Genomic DNA, 20,758 nt, shown 5'->3' with positions numbered 1-20,758 from the left:
TCTCCAGATTTTTGTCTCAGTGATGCCAACGTTTCTGTACAATGATTACGTTAGAGTCTATCAGCTGCTATGGAGAATGCATGCATGCAAGTTCATCTTCAAAAAGGGAGATTCTGACCTCTTCCCGAATTGCTGCTGTCAGCCAACTTTGATGGCCAAAAACTGCAAGTTTGAGCCTTTGTATCAGTACGACTTCTTCATGAAAGTTGTTCGAAATTGCGTCTTCTATACCTTGCTCCAAAACCATGATAATCCAATCAAGGTGAGACCGCTTACAGTTCAGTGAAAATCCTGTTCTAAGATACCACTGATATTTGATTCTAATTCGTGTTTGCATGTCCAATCCTCTTTCAAATTCAGTTTCTACTCAGATTGGGTCATGTTTCTCCATCGACATTTGAGTTAATTTCATGAAGTTTACATCTCCATCTTGAGTTCACACAATTGATTTTACAGTTGGTAAGTTTTGTCCCAATCTGTTGAATTTGATCTTTTCTAGTTAAAATATCTTATAGAATCTCATATTCATTAAGTTTTGTGATACTTAAACTTACCATTTGCACCTGTTATGACTCAGTCTTTCCCTTTATCTCATATCAAAACCTTGTTATGGCTTATTCATAATCAAAGTTCATTCATATCAGAACCTGACCTTATGGACTTTTACTTATCAAATCCATATGGCTCTTGATTGTGTTTATGCTGAGATTTTAGTTCATAAACCTAGACATGTCAAGAATCCATCACCAACTGGTTTGATGTCAATCGGAGTCGAAATGAATTTTTGACAAATTTTCTAAGTTGATAGAATGCAGCTGGAATTTTTAAGAAAACTGAACAGTTCAGGCAGTTTGCATCCATCTTTTCCCCTACTTCGTTAACGCCAATTTTCTTGAAATTTTAGTATGTTGTACCTTGATATGTCAGCTTCAATTATGGAAAGTTTCAAGTTCACTGCTGTTCAGATGAATTTCTAATAAATCTCCAAGCATCATCAGTTCCTACCTCAAACTCACTTGTATCTGCATTCGCCTTTTGAATTTTAAGGGCTATTTAATTGATTCTCAAAGGTGCCGACGTATGTGGAGTCTTATATCAACTTATCTCATGTTTCGATAAGTTAGTACTACTTTGAAAAAAAAATTTAAGTTGGAGATGAATTATAAAGACCGGTCAAGTGAATTGATGATTTATCCAACTTGGTAATAGGATGATGAAGCATGGAATCTGGTTGCACAAGCCAAAGGCAGAGTTATTGCTTGACCTGGAATAACATTCGAAGCACTTTGATTCGAGGTAGGGGGGCTTCACCCTAGTTAGTGCTCTTATGTTTCCTACATTGTTTTTATGGTTTGAAGCTGTTTTTAAGATTTAATACTTGAGTTCATGAGATGACTTGAGAGTGAGCGGGGCATAGCGACTTCCTTGGGTTTCAATTCCCTAAACCTCCGGAGGGGCTGTACAGACGGGATAGTGTCTGACATCCTTTGAGGTGTGACACTAGATCTAGGTGGTACGGCGTGAATGGACACTCTCGCTACTCTTCACCTGTTGTTGAAGATTTAAATCTTTGGTGAGGATGTAGTTGGCTAGTATTAGACCGATCGTCAGGTTTGATTTTACCCGGGTACTCATTCGTTTTCATATGGTTTCACATCAGGAGTTCTTTATTTAATTTTATTATATTTTACTCAACTGGCGCCAATTACTATTTGGTTTTAAAACCTAGCTAGGGTTGATGTTTGAGCAGCAAGGACGAAAACTCACCCCTACTATAGTTGGTCTTGCAGGTACTGTGCGCGAGGATTGAGGAGGATTTCGGGACTGAGCTGGGTGTTACATTTTATTTTACTTGACTCTTCAGTATATTTATCTTCACATTTTTTTCACCTCTACTAAATTGTCATTGTTTGATTGAGGTGAATGTTAACTTTATGGTTTGAACCAAACTAGAATTTATTTTCAATGTTGTCCTTTTAGTTTTGTGTCAATTGAGTAGTACTGTCTCTCTTGACATCGTTTAGTTATAATGTTCTTTTACTATAGAACAAGAATAAAGTTTTCAATTTCACCTCACTTTAAACTCTACGTTTTTCGCCAACTCTTGCCATTTCATTTCTTTTTTTTAGTGAAATTGCCTGGCGTCTCTTTAGGATATGAGTTAAGCTTGCTTAGCTTGTGCTTCTAAAGGTTCGCGGCACTGTAACGTAACCAATTTTGGAGAGGTGCAAATTGGGGCATTACAATGAGTCTACTACTTTTGATTTTGCCTTATTTGCTCGTGATTCTTCTGTTAATGCCTGGTTGCTTTATTAGGGTTGCTCGCACCATATGTGCTTCAATCGAGATTGGTTGGAAGGTCTGTCATTATGGGGGATAATACTCCTAATGAAGTCATGGGGATTGGAACAGTTCGAATTAAGATGCATGATGGTATTATCAGGACTTTGACAAAAGTTAGGCATGTCCCAGATTTGAAGAAAAATTTGATATCTTTAAGTACTCTTGACTCACAAGGCTATAAGTATTCGTCTCAAGGTGGAGTTTTAAGATTTAGTAAGGGTGCTCTTGTTGTGATTCAGGGAAAGTTGATTTGCCATAACCTCTACGTACTTCAAGGTAGCATAATTATTGGTGCTTCATCAATTGCCTCTTCATCAAGTCCATATACAGATTTTGGTACAAGTGTATTTGTTGAGGGCCAATTTGATCAGTTCTGTGAAGATCAAATAGTGAGACACCGCACTATTTTGAAGACACCACGTATAAAAATTGCATAACATATTTGTGGATCCCTCATAGAGAAAGCACTTTGCATGCTTTGTAACTTGGATAAGTCTAAGGACTTTGGTGTTGAATATGTTAGTTCCTGCTACTTGATTAATTGGTCTTCATCGTCCGCATTTTGTATGAAGACTCCAATTAAGGTATGGTTTGGTACTTATGTTGATTATTCTGATATTTGTTGTCCTATTGGTGCTCATATGAGTGATGGTAAACTTGAGTGGAGGGCAAAATTTAAATTCCATGGATTTGCATATGGGGTGAATAATTATAACTTGTGGTGTGTTCAATCTAAGTCACCCAAATTTGTAATCGGCCAAGTTATGAACTTTGAAGAGTATGCCATGCTATTTGGAGGAGAGTCTATTGATGCAAGTTCAGGCCACGGTGTTAGTAAGCAGGTGGAGCTTGTTCAAGCTTCAAATAAAGTGTTAGACTGCACTTTTATTCAGCCTAGTCAGGAGATGCTTGTTTTTGTTGGTGATATTGAAGAGAAGCAACTTCAGTTCTACAAGGTTGCTTTGTATGAAGAAATTCAATCTCTTCGTCAGAGTCATCTAATTTTGATCAAGCCAGTTCCTGTTTGCAAGTTCAAGCTTGGCTTGGGCTTGATTGCTATTAGCATTTAGTACCCCTTTGGGGTTTGTCCTCCATCATTTGGAGGAGATTTTTACTTTGGAGATTTTAGTTAATTTAAGCCAAGGTGGAGATTGTTGGTTTGTGGCTTAAATTAATAAGCCCATCAATTATCTTTTGGACTAAGCCCACATGATTAACCTAATTCTATTAGGTTTTGGAGTATGCCTCATGCACATATAAATATATGATTTTTGTCACCAATTAAGGTGTGAGAGAGAAAAGAAAAAGCCGCAATTTAGGGTTATTGAGAAGTAGCCGCAGTTTTGGGGTTCTATAGAAAATTAACTTTTGCCTTGTTGCTTTTGTTCTTGTGAGTGACAATATATATTTGAGGTAGTTGTTAATTCTATTTGGTCTTTCTCTTTCCGTGAGTGTATTCGGGTTTTAGGTTTGAGTGCTAAACACCTTGTAATCTTTTTTTGATATTAGTGGAATCTCCTCACCGTTTCCACCCGTGGATGTAACCCTTTAATGTTGAGGTGAACCACGTAAATCTTTGGTCTTCTGGATTTTTTCTATTAATTTATCTTTACATATTTCTGATACTTCATACATATTTGACGCTTCCGCGCAACACATTGCTCCCTATTTGACTTGATCGTCATAGGGTCCTTGAAAAGAGTCACTTATGACCTATGATCTTTCTTTTTTATACAGCCCTATATGCATGAATACGCCATCTACATGCCATGCGCCGACCAAGGGGATGTGGTGGTCGTTTTCTGAACACCAAGACTTCGAAACAATGGGAAAGGTGGAAATGAAATGAAGCAGGTTGGTGATGTGCAGCTGTTTAGGCACTCCGGTTCTCTGAGCTCTGAAGTCCTGCAATCTGAGAGTGGAACTTTGAACTCATCAAAAACAAATGGCAGCAGTTCCAACATATATATCAGGCTCAGAGGTGACCAGTACGTACTCTAGGGGAGATCTTGATCGTTTTTCGATGAATCATCAACTCTCGGGCCCTCTGTACATTCTCTGTCAGACATGATGGACGGTCGTGGCATGGTTATGCCCACAAAATGGATCGCAGCATTGGATAACTGCTGCAACCTCAAAGTCTGATAGCAAGGGAAAGATGGGATTGGTGCAAACTTGTTACATTAACCCCATATTTTCTGTGACCAAATGGAGAAGCTTAGTTGCAGACTTGCAGTTGCTGTTATGGTTATCGCAACAGGTTTTGGTTCACAGGATTGTACTGCCACGATTTGGTTTCTATCAGAAGGCAACTCATTCGTGGCTCGTGTGCAGACGGGGGTGTTTACTTCCATTCCAAGCAATTCTGCTGTTCGGTTGGCTAGTGAAAACCCCCCAATGCATCACAAATTAATTAAGTAGACTATATCTATATGGCTCTCTTCCCTTAAATCAGAATAAGAACATGAGAGTCCGGTAATTATTTGTATGTGTTTGTGACCTAATAGGATCTAAGTATCTGCATTTTAGACCTCTTCAACTGGTGTAATGTACTAATATACAAACTGTATGTTTGTGTTGTAATCTGACAGTTTGCAAGAATAATGTAAGCCTTATATATTTTTATCAGCCATCTCAGGAACACTACTTTCAAGGGTGTCAATAATGGTACATTTTCCAAATATGACTGTCAAGTACCCTGATAAGGGATATCCAACTAAAAGAACTATAACAGTTCAAGGTTTATATCCCTTTCAATACAACAAACAAAACATGAAAGCGAAGATGAAAACATTGAAGTTGTACATATTTAATGATAATCATTTATTAAATACGACCTTAAAATGTTGTATGCGTAGACCAGAGTTTTCTGATGATGATCACATCAATGTACTTGCTTGTGGTGCCTATTCATACACAGCTCTGATAACCAGCTCTTTTAGCCTTGATCATCAACCTCTTTTCTAAAACCCGGTTCTTGCAATCGTGGAAATATATAACAAAGACGACCAACTTGAACACATTTCCTAAGCACAACAAGCTACTCTGTGCAACAAACATTTCATTCCCCCTTCCTTTGCAGCCAAAATAGAGACATGGCAACCTTAAAGTTACTTCCCAAGCAAAGAAAATCAACATCAAAAGAAACCCTCCCCACTCGTTGCCAGTGCTTAGATACGTTACTAGACCAAATGCCCTGGTTCCATGTATCCCCTCCAATATCGAAATCACAATACTGATATTCCATATCACATTCCATGCCAAATACATTGTTAGCAGTGCTACACTTGCTATACAACACCATAAAGCTAAGAGTATATCATGGTTAAAGTACCTGAATGCAAAAGAGTAGCTTGCAGCTGACCATACAAATCCGAGTAGCTCACTACAGGTGGACAAGACGAGAACATAGACAGATGTGATGAAAAAGGCTTTCAGTCCAGATTTGTCGAAAGGTTGTGTACGCACCATCTCCTTCAGACTCATTGGTCTCTCTTCTTTATATATCTTCGAGGCCAAATTAGCAATTGCAAGCATGGTGATGAGCTCTAGGAGATGGAAAGGCACCAGATAGAGAAGTGCTTGTTGAATCAACTCACCAGGAAACCCTTTGTTCCATTCCGGGGTTGCATCAAATGGTAATGACCAATTAAACATGTAGTCCTCAAAATAATAAACAAAGGCCGGTTGTTTTAGAATTTCTGATACTTGATCCTGGAATATTTGTAGAAAAGGTTGATAGTAAACCAAGAAACAGAAGAGAGGAAGGGAAGCGAAAATAGTGAAGAGAAAGAAGTTAATGTTTCTGGAAGAGATAACAAAAGCTTTTCTAAGAATATCAAAGGCATCCAGATTCTGGTTCTTCAACATTATGTTGCTCTCCATCTCTGTGCTTTCACTTCCAATTAAGCTCAATCTAAACACACATCTTAAGGGACTCCAAGTCTTCCTTGATGGGGTGGACTTGAGATACGAAAAATCAACACTAGGGTCTAGGGCCCCAAGGCCCCAAGAGAGTGTGGTCACAGAAGCATCCAAACCACGCATTGTTTTAGTAATCTTGCTTGCTATATTTTGGTAAAAATATGTTGACAATTTTGACAGGTACTCGAATGAAATGAGTGACATGATAACAAGAAGTTAACAAGCAAAAGTTAGGTTAGAACCTAGAAATGAGAAAATACAAACAATCAATCATTATAAAATTCGCACAAAATGAGATTAAATACTTTCCGTAAGAGCAACTCCAACAGGTTCCCTATATTTTGATTTTTCTATACTTCAGAGAAAAATAAGCTTCTTTTGCTCTAACAGATTCCCTATAACTATCCCTATTTTAGAGAAAGTGAGGAAAGAGAAAATCAAATTTCCTATATTTACAGCAAAGTCTAAAATTTTAAAGAAGAATATGGAGATTTTAGAGATTGTTGTAAAATAGGGAATCTGTTGGAGTTAGAGAAGAAAAATAAGCTAAAGTTGTTGGAGTTGCTGTAAGAACATTCCAAGGAGAAGGTGACCTTGACTTTTGTTTCTTAGCTCCCGACCATTTTTTGGTGCAAGACCAAACCCACATATACGTTTAGTCTTAAATATCCATTATTCTCCTCAGAAAAACATTGGATAAAAATTATTAAAAGAAAATCCAAAAAGCAAACATTATCCATGCCCATGAGAGCCACCTCTTTACGAAGCTCAACCTTCTTCCCCAAAAACATTTCTTTACCAATTCCTCTAGTAATGTCGACCTCTTCTCTATCAGTGGCTTCCACAAGTACTACTTGCTCTTCTTCACTTTGCAACAAAATCTCTAACTTTTCACTCACCCCAATCCCCACCCACTTACAACCTCAATTTAAACCCCTTAAACCCCTGAAGCTGAAAGCCCATTTCTCCTACTTCTCTCGTCTCTCATCTCTCCACCATTTCCGCCGCCCCTTTTCGGCCTTAGACGGCCTCGAAGTCGAAGAAGGAAATGAAAGCTCGGAGGAAGAAGGAGAAGAACAAAAGGACCCACAAGCAGAATTGCTTGAAGAAGACGAAGTAGAAGAAGAAAAAGAAGAGCCAAAGGAAGCAGGGTCTGACAGAAGTGACGCTGGGAGGCTCTATGTGGGGAACTTGCCTTATTCTATGACTTCTACCCAGTTGTCTGAGATTTTCGGCGAGGCCGGTACTGTCACTTATTCAGAGGTTTGAGTTTTATCTTCTTTGGTGTTTACATTGTTTTCCTCGATGGGTTTGTGGAATTGTTGGTGACTTTGTTTTTGGTTGAATTTTGGTGTAGATTATTTATGATAGAGTTACTGATAGGAGCAGGGGATTTGGGTTTGTTACAATGTCGAACGTTGAGGAAGCTCAAGAGGCCATTCGGATGTTCGATGGTTCTGTAAGTGTCAATAATATGTGATTATTGTGGCAGTAGAAAACAACAATAGCAAAGAATCTCGGGACATTTTGACAGTCAAGTCAGTGATGGAAGCTTAAGAAGCAAGAATCAATACCTGATTCTCAACATACTTGCTTCCTAAAGCATTGCTCCCTATCTGACTTGATCGTCAAATAGTCCCTGGCAAGCACAACATTCGGTGTCCCTTTGAACTTCGAATGAGGGTTAATCCGAGATCCTATGCTAGAGGGGTTTTCTGCTACCACCTGTGTGTTATTTGATTTTTGAATGCAGTGATTAATTTTTTCTTTTGGTGATGGTGCAATGGTTGACAGCAAGTAGGCGGCCGAACTGTGAGGGTAAACTTCCCAGAAGTGCCGAGAGGGGGTGAAAGGGAAATTTTGGGACCCAAGATAAGGAATCCTGGCTACAAGGTCTACATAGATAGCCCTAATAAGATCTATGCGGGAAACCTTGGTTGGGGCCTGACTTCCCAGGGTCTTAAAGATGCCTTTGAAGGCCAGCCAGGGCTGTTGGGTGCCAAGGTCATTTATGAGAGGGGTTCAGGAAGATCTCGAGGTTTTGGATTCGTCACTTTCGACACTGCTGCCGCTGCAGAAGCTGCTGTGACTGCCATGAATGGAGTGGTAAGAAACATTTTCTTTGTAGAGTGAATTGTGCCAAATGATTATTGTAAGTAATTATGTGATTCTATAATAATCTGTGTCCTTGTCTGTGAAATTGCATTACAGGAGGTTGATGGGCGGGCTTTGCGACTAAACATGGCTTCAGAAAGGGCTAGGATTGTAACTGTTACTCCACCTCCAGCATCGGAAACTAGTACAGAAAACACAGAGGCCAGTGAATTGGCTTCTCCCTCAGCATCTGAAACTACTGCAGAAGACACTACAGACAGTGGTGAAGTGGTTTCTTCCCCAGCATCAGAAACAACTGCAGAAGATGCAGACAGCAGTGAATTGATTTCCAGTGTTAGCATCTGAATGTGAGTATGAGGAGTGAGGGTGGCTGCTTGAATGTGCTATTTGATGGAACCCCTATAGAGTTGTGAAAGTAACTAGCAAATTCCTTGCTACTAGTTTATTCTTACTCACACCTTTAGTCTTTTCCACACAACTTTAGTCCGTTTTGAACGCTGTATACGAATTGCCCAAATTGGTATTCATCAAAGCAAAAGGTCGTGATCGTAGGTTTCTAGCGCTCAATGCAATGAATTTATGCATCAGAAAGGAAATGCCATTTGCTTCTTCCTCTTTTGGGTCTGAATGGGAATGCTAGACCGACCTGCTATTCGACCAACCTATACAGGATGTCAAAAGGAGGTCTGGTCCAGCCCATCTTAATCAGGCTCGTTATTGTTTACTGCTATCATTCCCATTTAAGTATCGGTGCATACAGAGTTGACCCAAAACCCTGAACCTAATGCCTGGCAATGGCTTGTGGCATGAGTCCTCGTACCATGCCTTAAACATGGTGGGACTTTTTTTCGTTCATTTTGTCAGGCATGTAACTATATCAATTTTCTATATATTGATAGCATTTGAGCCTAGAGTTCTCGTTCGAGTAATCAAAATGGTTTACTTTTTATTAGAACTTGATGCAGCTTGAGATAAAGAATCTGAACTCTTAAACAAGATATCCCCCCTCAACTCAAGAACAAAATGAATTACAATTTTCAGATATTGATGCTCTAGGCAAATAAAATTCAAAATGTAATGCAACTCTTGTGATTACTATCCACCACCTATGCTGAAAGACATTTTCAGAAGAAGAAAGATGACGCAGAATATCACAACAGCAAAAAAGGAACTGAATGACCTTTGGCAAGAAGGAACTTAATTGCATCACTGAGGGTCGTGCCCAGCAAGTAAAGAATCTGCAGCAGAATCCAAGTCTTGAGGAAAGAAAACCCTACACAAACGTAGATTCTTACTGAGTCAAAGTTCAGATACCCTAATGAAACAATTCTGGCCTGATCATGCTCAGGTTGCACAGACAGAATTCATCAAAGCCATAGTATATATGACTTGGAGTTCCATCAGAGAGAGCTACATCGATCAAAATCAGACAGACAAGTTGAAGAAACTTCAAGAAGACCCAGAAAAGCTACCTGCAAGTGTTCTGGTACAGTGTCCTGCTCAGCTGACCTACATCACTGATTCCTTTACAACCAGCTATCACCTCAAGAACTTGCCTGAAAATGAAAGTCATGTTGAATGAAGAAGCAGATACATAATTATGAGCTAAAACAGAAACCGTCAGAGGGCAAGGGGCACTTCTCAAAGAAGAATTAACCACTTCAATTCCATGTACTAATGTCAAGTTTTATGAAAAAGGAAAAAAGTTCACTGGTGTCTTAATATCAAGTTTAGGCAAACAAAAGTTAAAAGTGTTATGCTTCCTAACTACAGGTTGTTATCTCAACAAAGATAAATGCATATCTGTGATAGATGTTGGAGTCCATGGATATATTCTCTCTAACAACTTGCATACACTACGTTCCGGAGATAATTTAGTAAGAGACAGGCCAACCATCACAAATCATTATTTTCTGACAAATACAATTCCCACGTTAGACAGGTCACACCGTCACACACGCACACACAAAAACCTACATGATATCTTGTGACATATGATAATTAGATATTATACTGTAAACCTTATGAGTGCTGGGACTTCTTGCAAGAGTACTATATTACTTTGAATTGGGTGAAAAACTTAATACAATTCATGGGAAGTTTTATAGTTCAATGTCAAACTACAAGACAAGACTTCTCTTCATACAGGGATGATATCTTGTGACATATGATAGTTAGATATCATACTGTAAACCTTATAAGTGCTGGGACTTCTTGCAAGAGTACTATTTTACTTTGAATTGGGTGAAAAACTGAAAATAGAATTCATGGGAAGTTTTATAGTTCAATGTCAAACTACAAGACTTCTCTTCATACAGGTTCAATACTCTGTTTTTGTATTTTCACTATAAAAAAATAAAAATAAAAAAAATAAAAAGAAGAAGTTCATGATATGGTGGAAGAAAAAATTTCAACTTACCGAACCAAACAAGGTTCATTGCGGTCTTTAACAATGCACTCTTGATCATACTTCTCTTTCTTCTTAGAAGGCCATGTGGACTTCACAAATTTAATCCCAGCATGACTGTTCTTGATTCCACAATATGGAGAATCTGTTTCAATCATCATTCTGTCGACAGGAATGCCCCTCACAACATCAAGATTCTCAGTTGTCTTCAAAGAGCAACCATTCACACCTGTAAGTAACAAAAGGCTAATATCCATGAGCTCCACTTAAAACCAAGACGAAAAGTTTAATATGTAACTGCAGCTATTCGTTAACTAGGGAAGACAATTGGTACTATAGAACACCAGGATAGGTTAGACAAACGATGGCCCTTTCCTATCCCAGGAAAAGTAAATGGTTAAATCAAATCACCTCCAAAGCATCGAAACTAACTTTCTGCCATAAACAATCTAGAAGCATGTCTCTTAAAATCATTCATCTTTATTAATGGAAATTTACTTAAACATGCATTAGCGTCATCTTACTCTTATGAAACCCCAAACTCTTTTTCCCAATATGCAAATGAAAATTCCAGTGGGCACTACAAGGACCTTAATTGTGTTATTCGGTGCAATTTATTTCCCCTTCCCTAGGAGGGTGATGAAGTGGACTAAAAAAATGCAGGAACCTGACCAATCAAAAGCCATTCACTTTCCAGACCAAAAAAAAAAAGACATTCACTTAATGTATTCCTCTAGGCATATTAGATCATTCTGGTTCCATATTTGACATCCAATTCATAATATAATAATACTATATTTAAAGACATTTTTAAGAACATTATAAACATAAAAATTAGAAACTCTTCTGAAAGCCAGATAAGTATTAGAAGATATTCTATTATAACAAATTTCACCTATATACACGTTGCTGATGGAAAGAAGCTTATCACAATCGTCTGAACTACCAGTAAATGAATGGGCCACGCCAGCAGTGAATCTGTGATATAGAAGAGGAAGGTATCAAGTTCATGCCCACAAGCATTGCACAATGCTATCAGATAAAAGTAAAAGACAGTTACTGGACGTCCCGTGATGCCCACTCTAAAATGGAAAAGGAAAAGAAAAGGTTGAATCCACTATTTTTCCCTTTTAACAAATTCAAATATTCATCAGAAAACTAATTATCTGGAGCTGGAATTTCCCTAATCTAAGATGTAACTGGAATGTCACTTACTTATTTATCTTGGGAGCAAATTTTGATGGTGAAACTACAGTGACCAGAAATCTCACCTGTTCCTATTTCTTTCTACAATTTCACAGAAATCTTGAGCAGCTGCACGCATATGCAGAAACATGGGCAGCTTAGTGGCATGTGCCAATTCAAACTGCTTCTCAAAATACCTAAATTTACAATACAAATATTATGGAAACCACATAATGCATCATTTGATGGAAAGAAAATTAGAAATGTGCAAGCGATAGAAAGTATAAAACAAGAAAACATACTTCTTTTGAATTTCCGGCGGGCAAAACTGAAGCCTGTCATAGTCCAGTCCACACTCACCAATTGCAACCACCTTAAAAACATAATAGGAGAACATAAGCGGTACATAATTAGTTGCTTTGAGATCTGAACACACCACTCGTTGGAACAAGTTGCAAATGTTTTCAACACATAAATGCATCACAAGAAATGATAAAGCAATATGCTAAAGGTATGAACATACCTTCCCTTTCTCTATCCCCTCTCTGGCCAACGACAAAAGTGCCTGAAAATGCTTATCTGGATCCCCGCTGTCATCAAATTCCTGAACCAAACATGCAATAAACCACATTCACTTACAAACTTCACCAAAAACAACACCATCAAACATACATTTTGCCCCAAAGAAAAAAAATATAATAATAATAATTAAAATATAAAAAAAAGGCAAACCTTGCATCTAGTTGGGTGCACACCCACAGTACAAAAAAGCCTTGCTGCAAAAAACCAACAGCAACCCCAATTTGTTGAAATTAATTTACACAGTAATACAGTGATAGCAAACAAAACAGAGAGAGAGAGAAACCATCAGTTTGTGCAATTGTTAAAGCTTCCTTTGATTCCTCAAGTGATCCACCAGTGACCTACACAATCGCCAAACCTAATTCTAATTTCAGAGCGCACTAAACCAAAATTAACTAGAGCAGTATAGCAAAAGAAAGAAGGAGAATTATTACGATGATGCGGTGGACGCCGGCAGCCCAAGCCCGGGTCAAAACGGTGGGTATATCGGAGACGTGGCACTGCTTCCCATTGTAGATTCCTTTGAACATTCCATCTGATTTTCGTGCACTCAAAAAATTTGAGGATCAAGATTGAATTCGAAATGGAAACAAAAGTGTGTGGAAGATGACTGACTGACTGACCTGTGAAGTTAACGGCTATATCTGTATTTGAAGTCACCGGAATCGCGGAGAATGAGAGAATTAGTATTGAGGAGGTGAGAATAATTGTAGAAAGAGGTTGTGGAAGAGTTACTTGCCTATCATGCGGACTGTCGCCATGGCCAAACTGATAGCGAAGACAGGAAGAAAGACCTGCTGCTTTTTCAGGACTTTAAAGTGTCATCTAGTAGCAAAACTGTGGTCTCATTCAGAAAATGGTGGGAAAGTGTGTTATCACTGTCGAGAAAGTTAGCTCAGAGAGTAATTTTTTACCAGCGGATACTTTAACGTAGGCCTGGCAACGTGCGGGTATAGTGCCGGTACGGTGCAGGTTCTTAACGGGCCGACCCGGTAAGAACCCGTTAGCTTAACGGGTTTTGCGGGTCCAACCCGGCGGGTTTGCGGGTTTTCCGTTTGAACCCGTTAAGACCCGTAAACTTTTTTTTTTTCTTTTTTTTAACTTTTTATCAAAGTAACTAAAACCAATTAAGATTTATGTATACGACGAAATTTTTAATTTTCTATCTTTTTAACTTCCGTTGAAATTTTTTATTTTCTATCTTTTTAGATTTTTTTTCCTTTCCTCTTTTGACAAAAAATAATTCACAAATCACAATTATACGACAATCCAACGGTCGGACCCTCACAAATCACCTAGAGGATCATCTTTACTAATTTATACGATGATCCAACAGTCGGATTACCTGGAGGATCATCTTTATCGATTTATACGATGATCCAACGGTCAGATCCTCACGGATTGCCCTTAGTTTCATCCTCTCAAAATTATACGACGATCCAACGGTCAAATCCTCACGGATCGCCCTTAGGTTCATCCTCTCAAAATTATACGAAGATCCAACGGTTGAATCGTCCCAGATCGCCCTTAGAATCATCCTCACAAAATTATATGACGATCCAACGGTCGGATCCTCACTGATCGCCTTTTGAATCATCTTTGCATAATTATACGAAGATCGAACGGTTGGATCTTCCAAGATCGCCTTTAGAATCATCCTCACAAAATTATACGACGATCCAACGATCGAATCCTCACGGATCTCCTTTTGAATCGTCTTTTCACAATTATACGAAGATCCAACTGTCAGATCCTTATGGGGAATAAGAAAAATTATAAAAATGCCCTGGTTGACAAAAAAATTAAAAAAATGGGGAACCCGTATGGGTAATGGGAAATGGGTTTTTGGGAAGGATTTTGAGTTGCTTACCTATAAGGGACAGTTTTTAAGGGACTGTGAGGGACAAGTGAATATGATGGCTGAAAATAAATGCACAATTTTAAATTGACTCACTGAGGTAATGTTACCGAACTCCACCCGCACGTGAACCCTAATACTTTTAGGTTTTGGATTTCCTACACAACAAGAAAGATGAAGGTAACCTCTAAGGATATAAAAGGAGATCAATCTGCAACAGCTCTCTCTCTTCCGCCCCTTCTTTAGTTAATTTTGTTTATTCTATGTTTTGCTAGTTTTTATTAGTTAGGGGGCTGCTTGAAGCCCCTAGACATGAACTACAAGATGATTTGACTTTTGATTTTATTTTCTTTTAATCCAAGATGAGACTGTTGTTTACTACTTTTCCATTGATGAATGCTTGCTTGTATGCTTTGAGTGCACGCTTAGTATGCATGTTAGGATTCTACCGCTTTGATTGTTTGATGCATGTGTCAATGGTTGGACTCCTCAAACCTTCTAGAGAAGTAATTGTTAGTTTTCACTATCAAGTAAACAAAGTCCTAGGTTTAGCAAGGCGCTAAGTTTATTGCGATGCCTAGTGGTGTCTCAAACTCTTTTGGACCTTAATGATCTCTGCATGTTTAATCTAATAAGCGTACCCTTAGGTTGCATTGCTTGGGAACAGTCTAGGTGTAGAGCACTTCCTGCCTAGCGTACGAAGTAAGAAAGGGTAATAGGTTGTGTTCAAGCGTACCGAGCCAATCTAAGCATCTTCATCTAGATTAATTGAATTAGGATTGAACAAAGTATTTTGTGTGTGATTGTCCGGGGTGGATGCATCTTCCCTAACTATCTTCATCATATTGTTTTCAAACCATCTTAAAACCAGTTTTTGTTATTTTCAGCTTTTGTACTCTATATTTTCGTATTTGTTTAGAATAGTAAATCAATTCTGAATAATACTAAATTTTGTATGCTAGACGCCCTGTGTGTCTAGTATGTTTCTGTAAATTTTCGTAATTTTCTGAGTAGTTTAGATTAGGTTTTCGACTGCTGTTCGTTAGGAACAGTGGTCACTTTTGTGACATTGTTTTGAGTAGTTATAACCTTAGTCCTCTGCGGGAAAGACCCTTGTTTATCCTTGCTACAATTGACAATCTTAAGTGTGAATAAGGAAAATCAATAGTTTATAAATTTAGCTATCAACATCTTTCCTGTCTAACATGGTCAGGTGGGGACTATAATATCGCATTCAGATATACTGCGAGAGGTCTTCACCAGTCATGGTGCTCAATTCGTTGAAGATTTCTTGTGCCAGAGATTTAACAGAAGGCTCAACATCCTCGAGCAACTCAGCAAAGAAGGGATATCTGTTTCTGGAACAAATACCCGATATTCTTCTCTTAGACGCTCCACAAGATATTTAATAATTCTCAAGCCCAAAATTCCGCCAAAATTCTTGCATGGACCTTGTCACTGCGTGTCTGCATCAGCAAACTGGAGTCGTAATAAAAAGGATTGTCAAAATATGCAGAGAAATGAGTCTAAAAAGGAAACATCTGCCAATGTTAAGGATTTCATACGGATCGTGGATTCAACGGTAAAAGTCCAACCTCGTAAATTTGTACAAAAATAAGAGGAAAGGTGAAGATAAAATCTGCATCAACAAGTAGAAACTATTATGTAGAGAAACATCACCTCATAATTCAAGGGCTTCCATAGAAGATCACTTCCTGCAGTCAGCCATTTGACCGATACAAACAACCAATAATTCATCAACTTCTTCCACAGACGGAATGTCACATGCTCCTCTAGAGAAACTGGAGGTTCTATAAAAAGTTGGGAAACAATGGGCTTAGATGTAGAACCTGAAAATACGTGCATCCTAAATCAGTAACAAAATAGATCATGGCAGATACTATTATTATTATATTACAGCATTCCAACCAGTAGACATTTATTCAAGATTCCAGAAATGAGGAAGAAATATAGCTGGATGGTTCCAGCATTTAAATGGAATATGTTCTTATGGTAAGAGATCCAGCTGAAAACAAGTGAATTTCATTTGGTAAGACATGAAGTGCAGTGGCAGACGACACTGAAGAAACTTTCAAAAGTCGGTTTAGGATAGAAGAGAAGAAGGGAAAAAATGATTGGAAGAGACACAAGTATTGGGAGTCCAGTCTGCATTAAGGGCAAAGAGAGATGAAAATTTCCATTTTAAATCTACAGGCATTGGGAGGAACCGTGAAAAGAAGAAGAGAAAAACGACACCAGTTCACATGTCGTTTTGAAGTGGAGAGATCATACCAGAAATGATTCAATACATTATTTGATTTATTTCCAAAGATATTTTTAATTCCTTAACCCAACCCCGCCCCAGCCCAACAACAAAAAACGAGGAAGTTACAAATTTATCTCCCTTCTCCTCACTTCTTCTCTCCTGGCTTATATTGCCAAAGGGTGAAGACAACAAATATAAATAAGTATACCCACATGTCCTAATTGTTAATTCCCATGACATGATTAGCCCCAAACTATTCCAAGTATAAAATTCTCTAGAACATGAAGGATGGACTAACCTGAATATTAGAAGAATCAAGAAAATTCATGCTTCCCGCATCATAGAGAAAACATTTATGTAAGGGAAAATGGTACGGTACCTGAACTTTGCCTCCTTATGACTTTTGGTACCTGAAATTAAAAAAAATATAACTTCGATACCTGAGGTTGTTTGCCCGACCGAGAATTGGTGCATATGGACGTTAACTCCGTTACGGAGCTTACCAGCTGGCAAATTTATAGGGGAACTTTCGTCCATTCATTTTTATGGGATCCAAATCTGATCTGGGCACCCATCTCTCCCGCTTCGAGCTCAAAGCATTAAGCTCCGTAGGGAAACCCACCTCATAGACCTCATTGATGAACATACAGAAATTTGTTGTCTCCGGATTATCACCACTCAAGTCAGGATGACAAGCCTTCATACAATTGTAATAGGCTTTCTTGATCTGTGCTGGTGTTGCATCTGGAAGCCATACTGCTATAGTAACATATACAAACCTAACCAGTATATAATCAGACATCACATATACAAATCCATGCATTCCACATCATATATAAAAAAGAAACAAATCAAGAAAACCATTATAAGATATTCAATTTGCCAACCAGATGTGAAGTCTCTAAATTCACAAACACACATCCATCTCAATTTTGCATATTCAAACAAAACCACATCAAACCAAACAAACAACACGTCTTCAGAACTAAACAAACAAAACCCAGATGAGTTTTGAAGCATTTACCAAACCCAAGACAGAGTAATAGTCATCAGCCAAAGCGTCAACTGAAGTTGAGCCCTCAGTTGCGACTCTGACTCTGCCAAAGGCTCTTCGCTTCCCAGCATGTCCCATCAAACTCATTTTGCTTTGCTAAAACCGCAAACCCCACAAACATCCTCCTTAAATCTTCAACCCACAAACCCACTCTTCCATTCTTCTTGTGCACCCAAACCTTCAGTAAACCCGGCTCGAAAAAATAGTTGAATTGCTTGCATTGAATTAAAATTGGGACAGAAACATTCATTGCAAAAATATGGAACTGCGTCCCATGTCCTCTTGAAGGCCAGTGGAGGACATGGGCGGTGGCGGCGGTCGAGTTGGACTTGGTGGTGGGTTGGCAGGAAGGCTTTGTGGAGAGAGAGAAAAGTGGTGGAGGCCGCGGGGAGGTGAGCCTAGTGGAGGAGAGGGGCAAATTAGGAGGGCGAGGAGGGCCAAGATCGGGGCAAGAGAGCCCCGCATTTTTGGTGGATCGGGTCGAGGTGGGTTGAGTGGGGTAGTGGTCGGAGTTGGAAGCAGAGGACGGTGGAGACGACGGAGACGACCGACTCGCCATTCCAGAATTTGAGCTGCTAACAAAAACCAAGCTCTCAACAAAAATGAAAAAGAAGAATTGAGGCTTTGGAGTGAGTGTGAGTCAGAAAGAAATGGAGGACTCGATTCGGAGCTTCTGCAATTGCATGGCTTCATTCTACAACCACCTCCAAAGTAGCTGCGATGTCCTCAAAAGAAGTGAATAAGGAGATGAGAAGAACAGAGAACGAACAGAGAGAGAGAGAGAAGAGAAAAAAAATTTAATTCATATATGAATGGACGAAAGTACCCCTATAAATTTGCCAGCTGGCAAGCTCCGTAACGGAACTAACGTCCATATGTACCAATCCTCCGTCGGGCAAAAAACCTCAAGTACCGAAGTTATATTTTTTAAGTTCAGGTAGATAGATTTGTAACTTCCTCGTTTTTTAGTTAATATGGCACTTCTTGTAAAGTTAACTTTGTTAAATCTCTTCCTTCTTCATCTTTTTTTTAATCGACTGATTAATCATGGTTAATTGTTTTTTTTTTTTTTTTTGACAGAGTAATAATGATTTCATTTAATCCCAAAGCCAGAATGACACATACAAATAAACCCTAGGACTAAATTCTGCTTACTACCCTGTACTTTCAAGGGTTCATCAGTTCAGTCCTGGCACTTCTAATTTAATAAGAAAAGTCTTTGCACTCTCCAATTTCATCAAATCGATCCAATCTGTCACCACTCCATCAATTTTCAGGGAAAATTTCCAAACTACCCATCTGCATTCACAACATTGACGCGTCGACGGGCTGCCTAGTGATGGGTAGTTTGGGAATTTTTCTTGTGAGAAAATCCCACGTCAGCATTTTAACAGTGAAAATTGACGGAATAGTGACGAATTGGATCGATTTGATGAAATTGAAGAGTGCAAGGACTTTTCTGATTAAATTAGAAGTGCAGAGACTGAACTGATGAACCCTTGAAAGTACAAGGTAGTAAGCAGAATTTAATTATAAACCCTATATACTTGTACCCTAACTCAGTGGTCAAGCAGTACTTAAGGGAATACGGGTACCATCTACTAGTACAATGATGCTCACTTGAATTTGAAGAGCCTACACAACTACAAATCTCAACGTACACTAAGAAAACTATCTTGAATCTCCCTTCGTCAATGCACTCAATTGCGGTACTCCAGGAGATTCATTAACTTGGTGTAAAAAGAAACCATAGCGATGTAGACTTATGCTTACTAAAAATTAGCAAGCCTCTAGGTGCACAACAATGTCTAACTTTCCTTAGAAATAAGGAATTATTAGAAATAATACTAAGTAAAAACTTTAAAAAAATACAGCCCCAAACAGGACTCAATGGAGAGTATCAGCCTAGGACCAAGGCCCAACAAGGCCGTCCCGGCCCAAACCCATTCCACCACCTGCAATAGGATCACAACACTGTCGCCACCATTCCAGAAGACTCGACACCTCCCCTACACCATCACCACCCAAAGTCGCACTACCCATAAGAAAAACCTGACCGGAGTTGGGTTCACCAGCGCGAAGCTGCTCTCAGGGAGTAGACACAGCCTCGTGAAGCCACCATCACTGCTCCTGAAATTTGGTGCCGCAATCGCCCTTGCCACTAGCGAAATTGGATGCGTCGCCCAACCACTGCCAAAACTCCCCGTCAGCACAACCCAAAGAGCCACAGAGAAGGCCTAGAAACATCACTCGTCCGGCAGTAGCGCCGCAAATCAGCACAGCCAAAGGCCACACTGACGCAGACCACCACCAGACTAGTTTTGGCTTGAAACGCCATAACGGAAGCGGCTGGAGTCGAAGAGAACTTGTGCGGCTAGGGAGAAAACCTTGGTTCAACCCTTTTTTGAGAATAATTTTTTTTTCTCGTTTACTTGATTTCGAGAATTTTAAACATGGTTAATTGTTGCGTCCTCCCCTTTTAATTTTAAGTCTACTCCAATATCTTTTTAATTTGTTCATTTGAAAAGTGCATTTGAGTTTTAAAACCATGAAAATTAGGTTGCCTCTTCATGCAAATGTATGATCACATATTCACATTCAATTAGTGAAGCGATTGAAATGATATCAAAGACGCATTCAGTTAGTGAAATGATATCGGGGGGGGAGAAAGAGGACCAATACAAAACAGAGGTATTTAAATATACCTCATATTTTGAAAATCTATCTATTCTGAATCTGCTTCTGCTTCACTACCAGTCGAAATGGCGAGTTGCTGGACTTCGAGAGTTTCTGAAAGCCAACAAGTCACACAGACAACAGCAATGGAGTCTCTCGAATCAAAAAAATTTGTCATCTTTCATGTCACACAGTAAAAGCCAAAAAATATTTAAAAAGTTATAACCCATGAATGAAACTCCACAAAACTTTAGTAGCTTTTTTTTTCATTAAGTTACTAAAAAGATTGCAAGATGTGAAGATGGCCATCTTAAACATTCAAAAGAAAGTAACCTTGTTAAGATCTTA

The 20,758-nt window shown here is 38.9% G+C and overlaps 3 protein-coding genes and 1 long non-coding RNA gene across 4 annotated transcripts; 1 reads left to right on the top strand and 3 right to left on the bottom strand.

The window, feature by feature from the left end:
- Positions 1–4,943: 4,943 nt before the first annotated feature.
- On the bottom strand, positions 4,944–6,258 carry LOC112193524. Its single transcript, XM_024333706.2, has 2 exons — positions 5,678–6,258; positions 4,944–5,578 (listed from the first exon to the last, which is right to left on the bottom strand). Exons 1-2 carry the CDS (start codon positions 6,226–6,228, stop codon positions 5,254–5,256), a joined length of 876 nt encoding a protein of 291 aa, XP_024189474.2. The 5' UTR covers positions 6,229–6,258; the 3' UTR covers positions 4,944–5,253.
- A 716-nt stretch (positions 6,259–6,974) lies between these two features.
- Positions 6,975–8,933, top strand: LOC112193134 (33 kDa ribonucleoprotein, chloroplastic). The gene is made up of 4 exons (XM_024333171.2): positions 6,975–7,530; positions 7,625–7,726; positions 8,062–8,373; positions 8,479–8,933. Exons 1-4 carry the CDS (start codon positions 7,006–7,008, stop codon positions 8,725–8,727), a joined length of 1,188 nt encoding a protein of 395 aa, XP_024188939.1. The 5' UTR covers positions 6,975–7,005; the 3' UTR covers positions 8,728–8,933.
- A 224-nt stretch (positions 8,934–9,157) lies between these two features.
- On the bottom strand, positions 9,158–13,429 carry LOC112193135 (putative deoxyribonuclease TATDN1). The gene is made up of 12 exons (XM_024333172.2): positions 13,296–13,429; positions 13,180–13,200; positions 12,991–13,091; positions 12,840–12,897; positions 12,707–12,750; positions 12,498–12,578; positions 12,277–12,347; positions 12,061–12,171; positions 11,685–11,767; positions 10,802–11,018; positions 9,855–9,938; positions 9,158–9,655 (listed from the first exon to the last, which is right to left on the bottom strand). The coding sequence occupies exons 1-12, from the start codon at positions 13,315–13,317 to the stop codon at positions 9,589–9,591; spliced, it is 960 nt and encodes a 319-aa protein (XP_024188940.1). The 5' UTR covers positions 13,318–13,429; the 3' UTR covers positions 9,158–9,588.
- Positions 13,430–15,562: 2,133 nt separating this feature from the next.
- LOC112193897 lies at positions 15,563–18,524 on the bottom strand. The gene is made up of 3 exons (XR_002934070.2): positions 17,705–18,524; positions 16,095–17,459; positions 15,563–15,893 (listed from the first exon to the last, which is right to left on the bottom strand). It is a non-coding gene; the product is annotated as an uncharacterized LOC112193897 (long non-coding RNA).
- Positions 18,525–20,758: the final 2,234 nt, after the last annotated feature.

The sequence above is a fragment of the Rosa chinensis genome, chromosome 3 (assembly GCF_002994745.2).
Source record: "Rosa chinensis cultivar Old Blush chromosome 3, RchiOBHm-V2, whole genome shotgun sequence".
NCBI lineage: Eukaryota > Viridiplantae > Streptophyta > Magnoliopsida > Rosales > Rosaceae > Rosa > Rosa chinensis.
This window is presented reverse-complemented; position numbering and strand designations above follow the sequence as displayed.

Excerpts from the sequence above, each read along its gene's own strand:
- LOC112193524 (XM_024333706.2), bottom strand. The coding sequence starts at position 6,228 with ATGGAGAGCAACATAATGTTGAAGAACCAGAATCTGGATGCCTTTGAT. Across the intron at positions 5,579-5,677 it reads AGCTACTCTTTTGCATTCAG|TATTGTGATTTCGATATTGG; the intron begins GTACTTTAACCA and ends ATGGAATATCAG.
- LOC112193134 (XM_024333171.2), top strand. The coding sequence starts at position 7,006 with ATGCCCATGAGAGCCACCTCTTTACGAAGCTCAACCTTCTTCCCCAAA. Across the intron at positions 7,531-7,624 it reads GTACTGTCACTTATTCAGAG|ATTATTTATGATAGAGTTAC; the intron begins GTTTGAGTTTTA and ends ATTTTGGTGTAG. Across the intron at positions 7,727-8,061 it reads TTCGGATGTTCGATGGTTCT|CAAGTAGGCGGCCGAACTGT; the intron begins GTAAGTGTCAAT and ends AATGGTTGACAG.
- LOC112193135 (XM_024333172.2), bottom strand. The coding sequence starts at position 13,317 with ATGGCGACAGTCCGCATGATAG. Across the intron at positions 12,579-12,706 it reads TGCACCCAACTAGATGCAAG|GAATTTGATGACAGCGGGGA; the intron begins GTTTGCCTTTTT and ends TGTTTGGTTCAG. Across the intron at positions 9,656-9,854 it reads CTGTACCAGAACACTTGCAG|GGTTTTCTTTCCTCAAGACT; the intron begins GTAGCTTTTCTG and ends ACGTTTGTGTAG.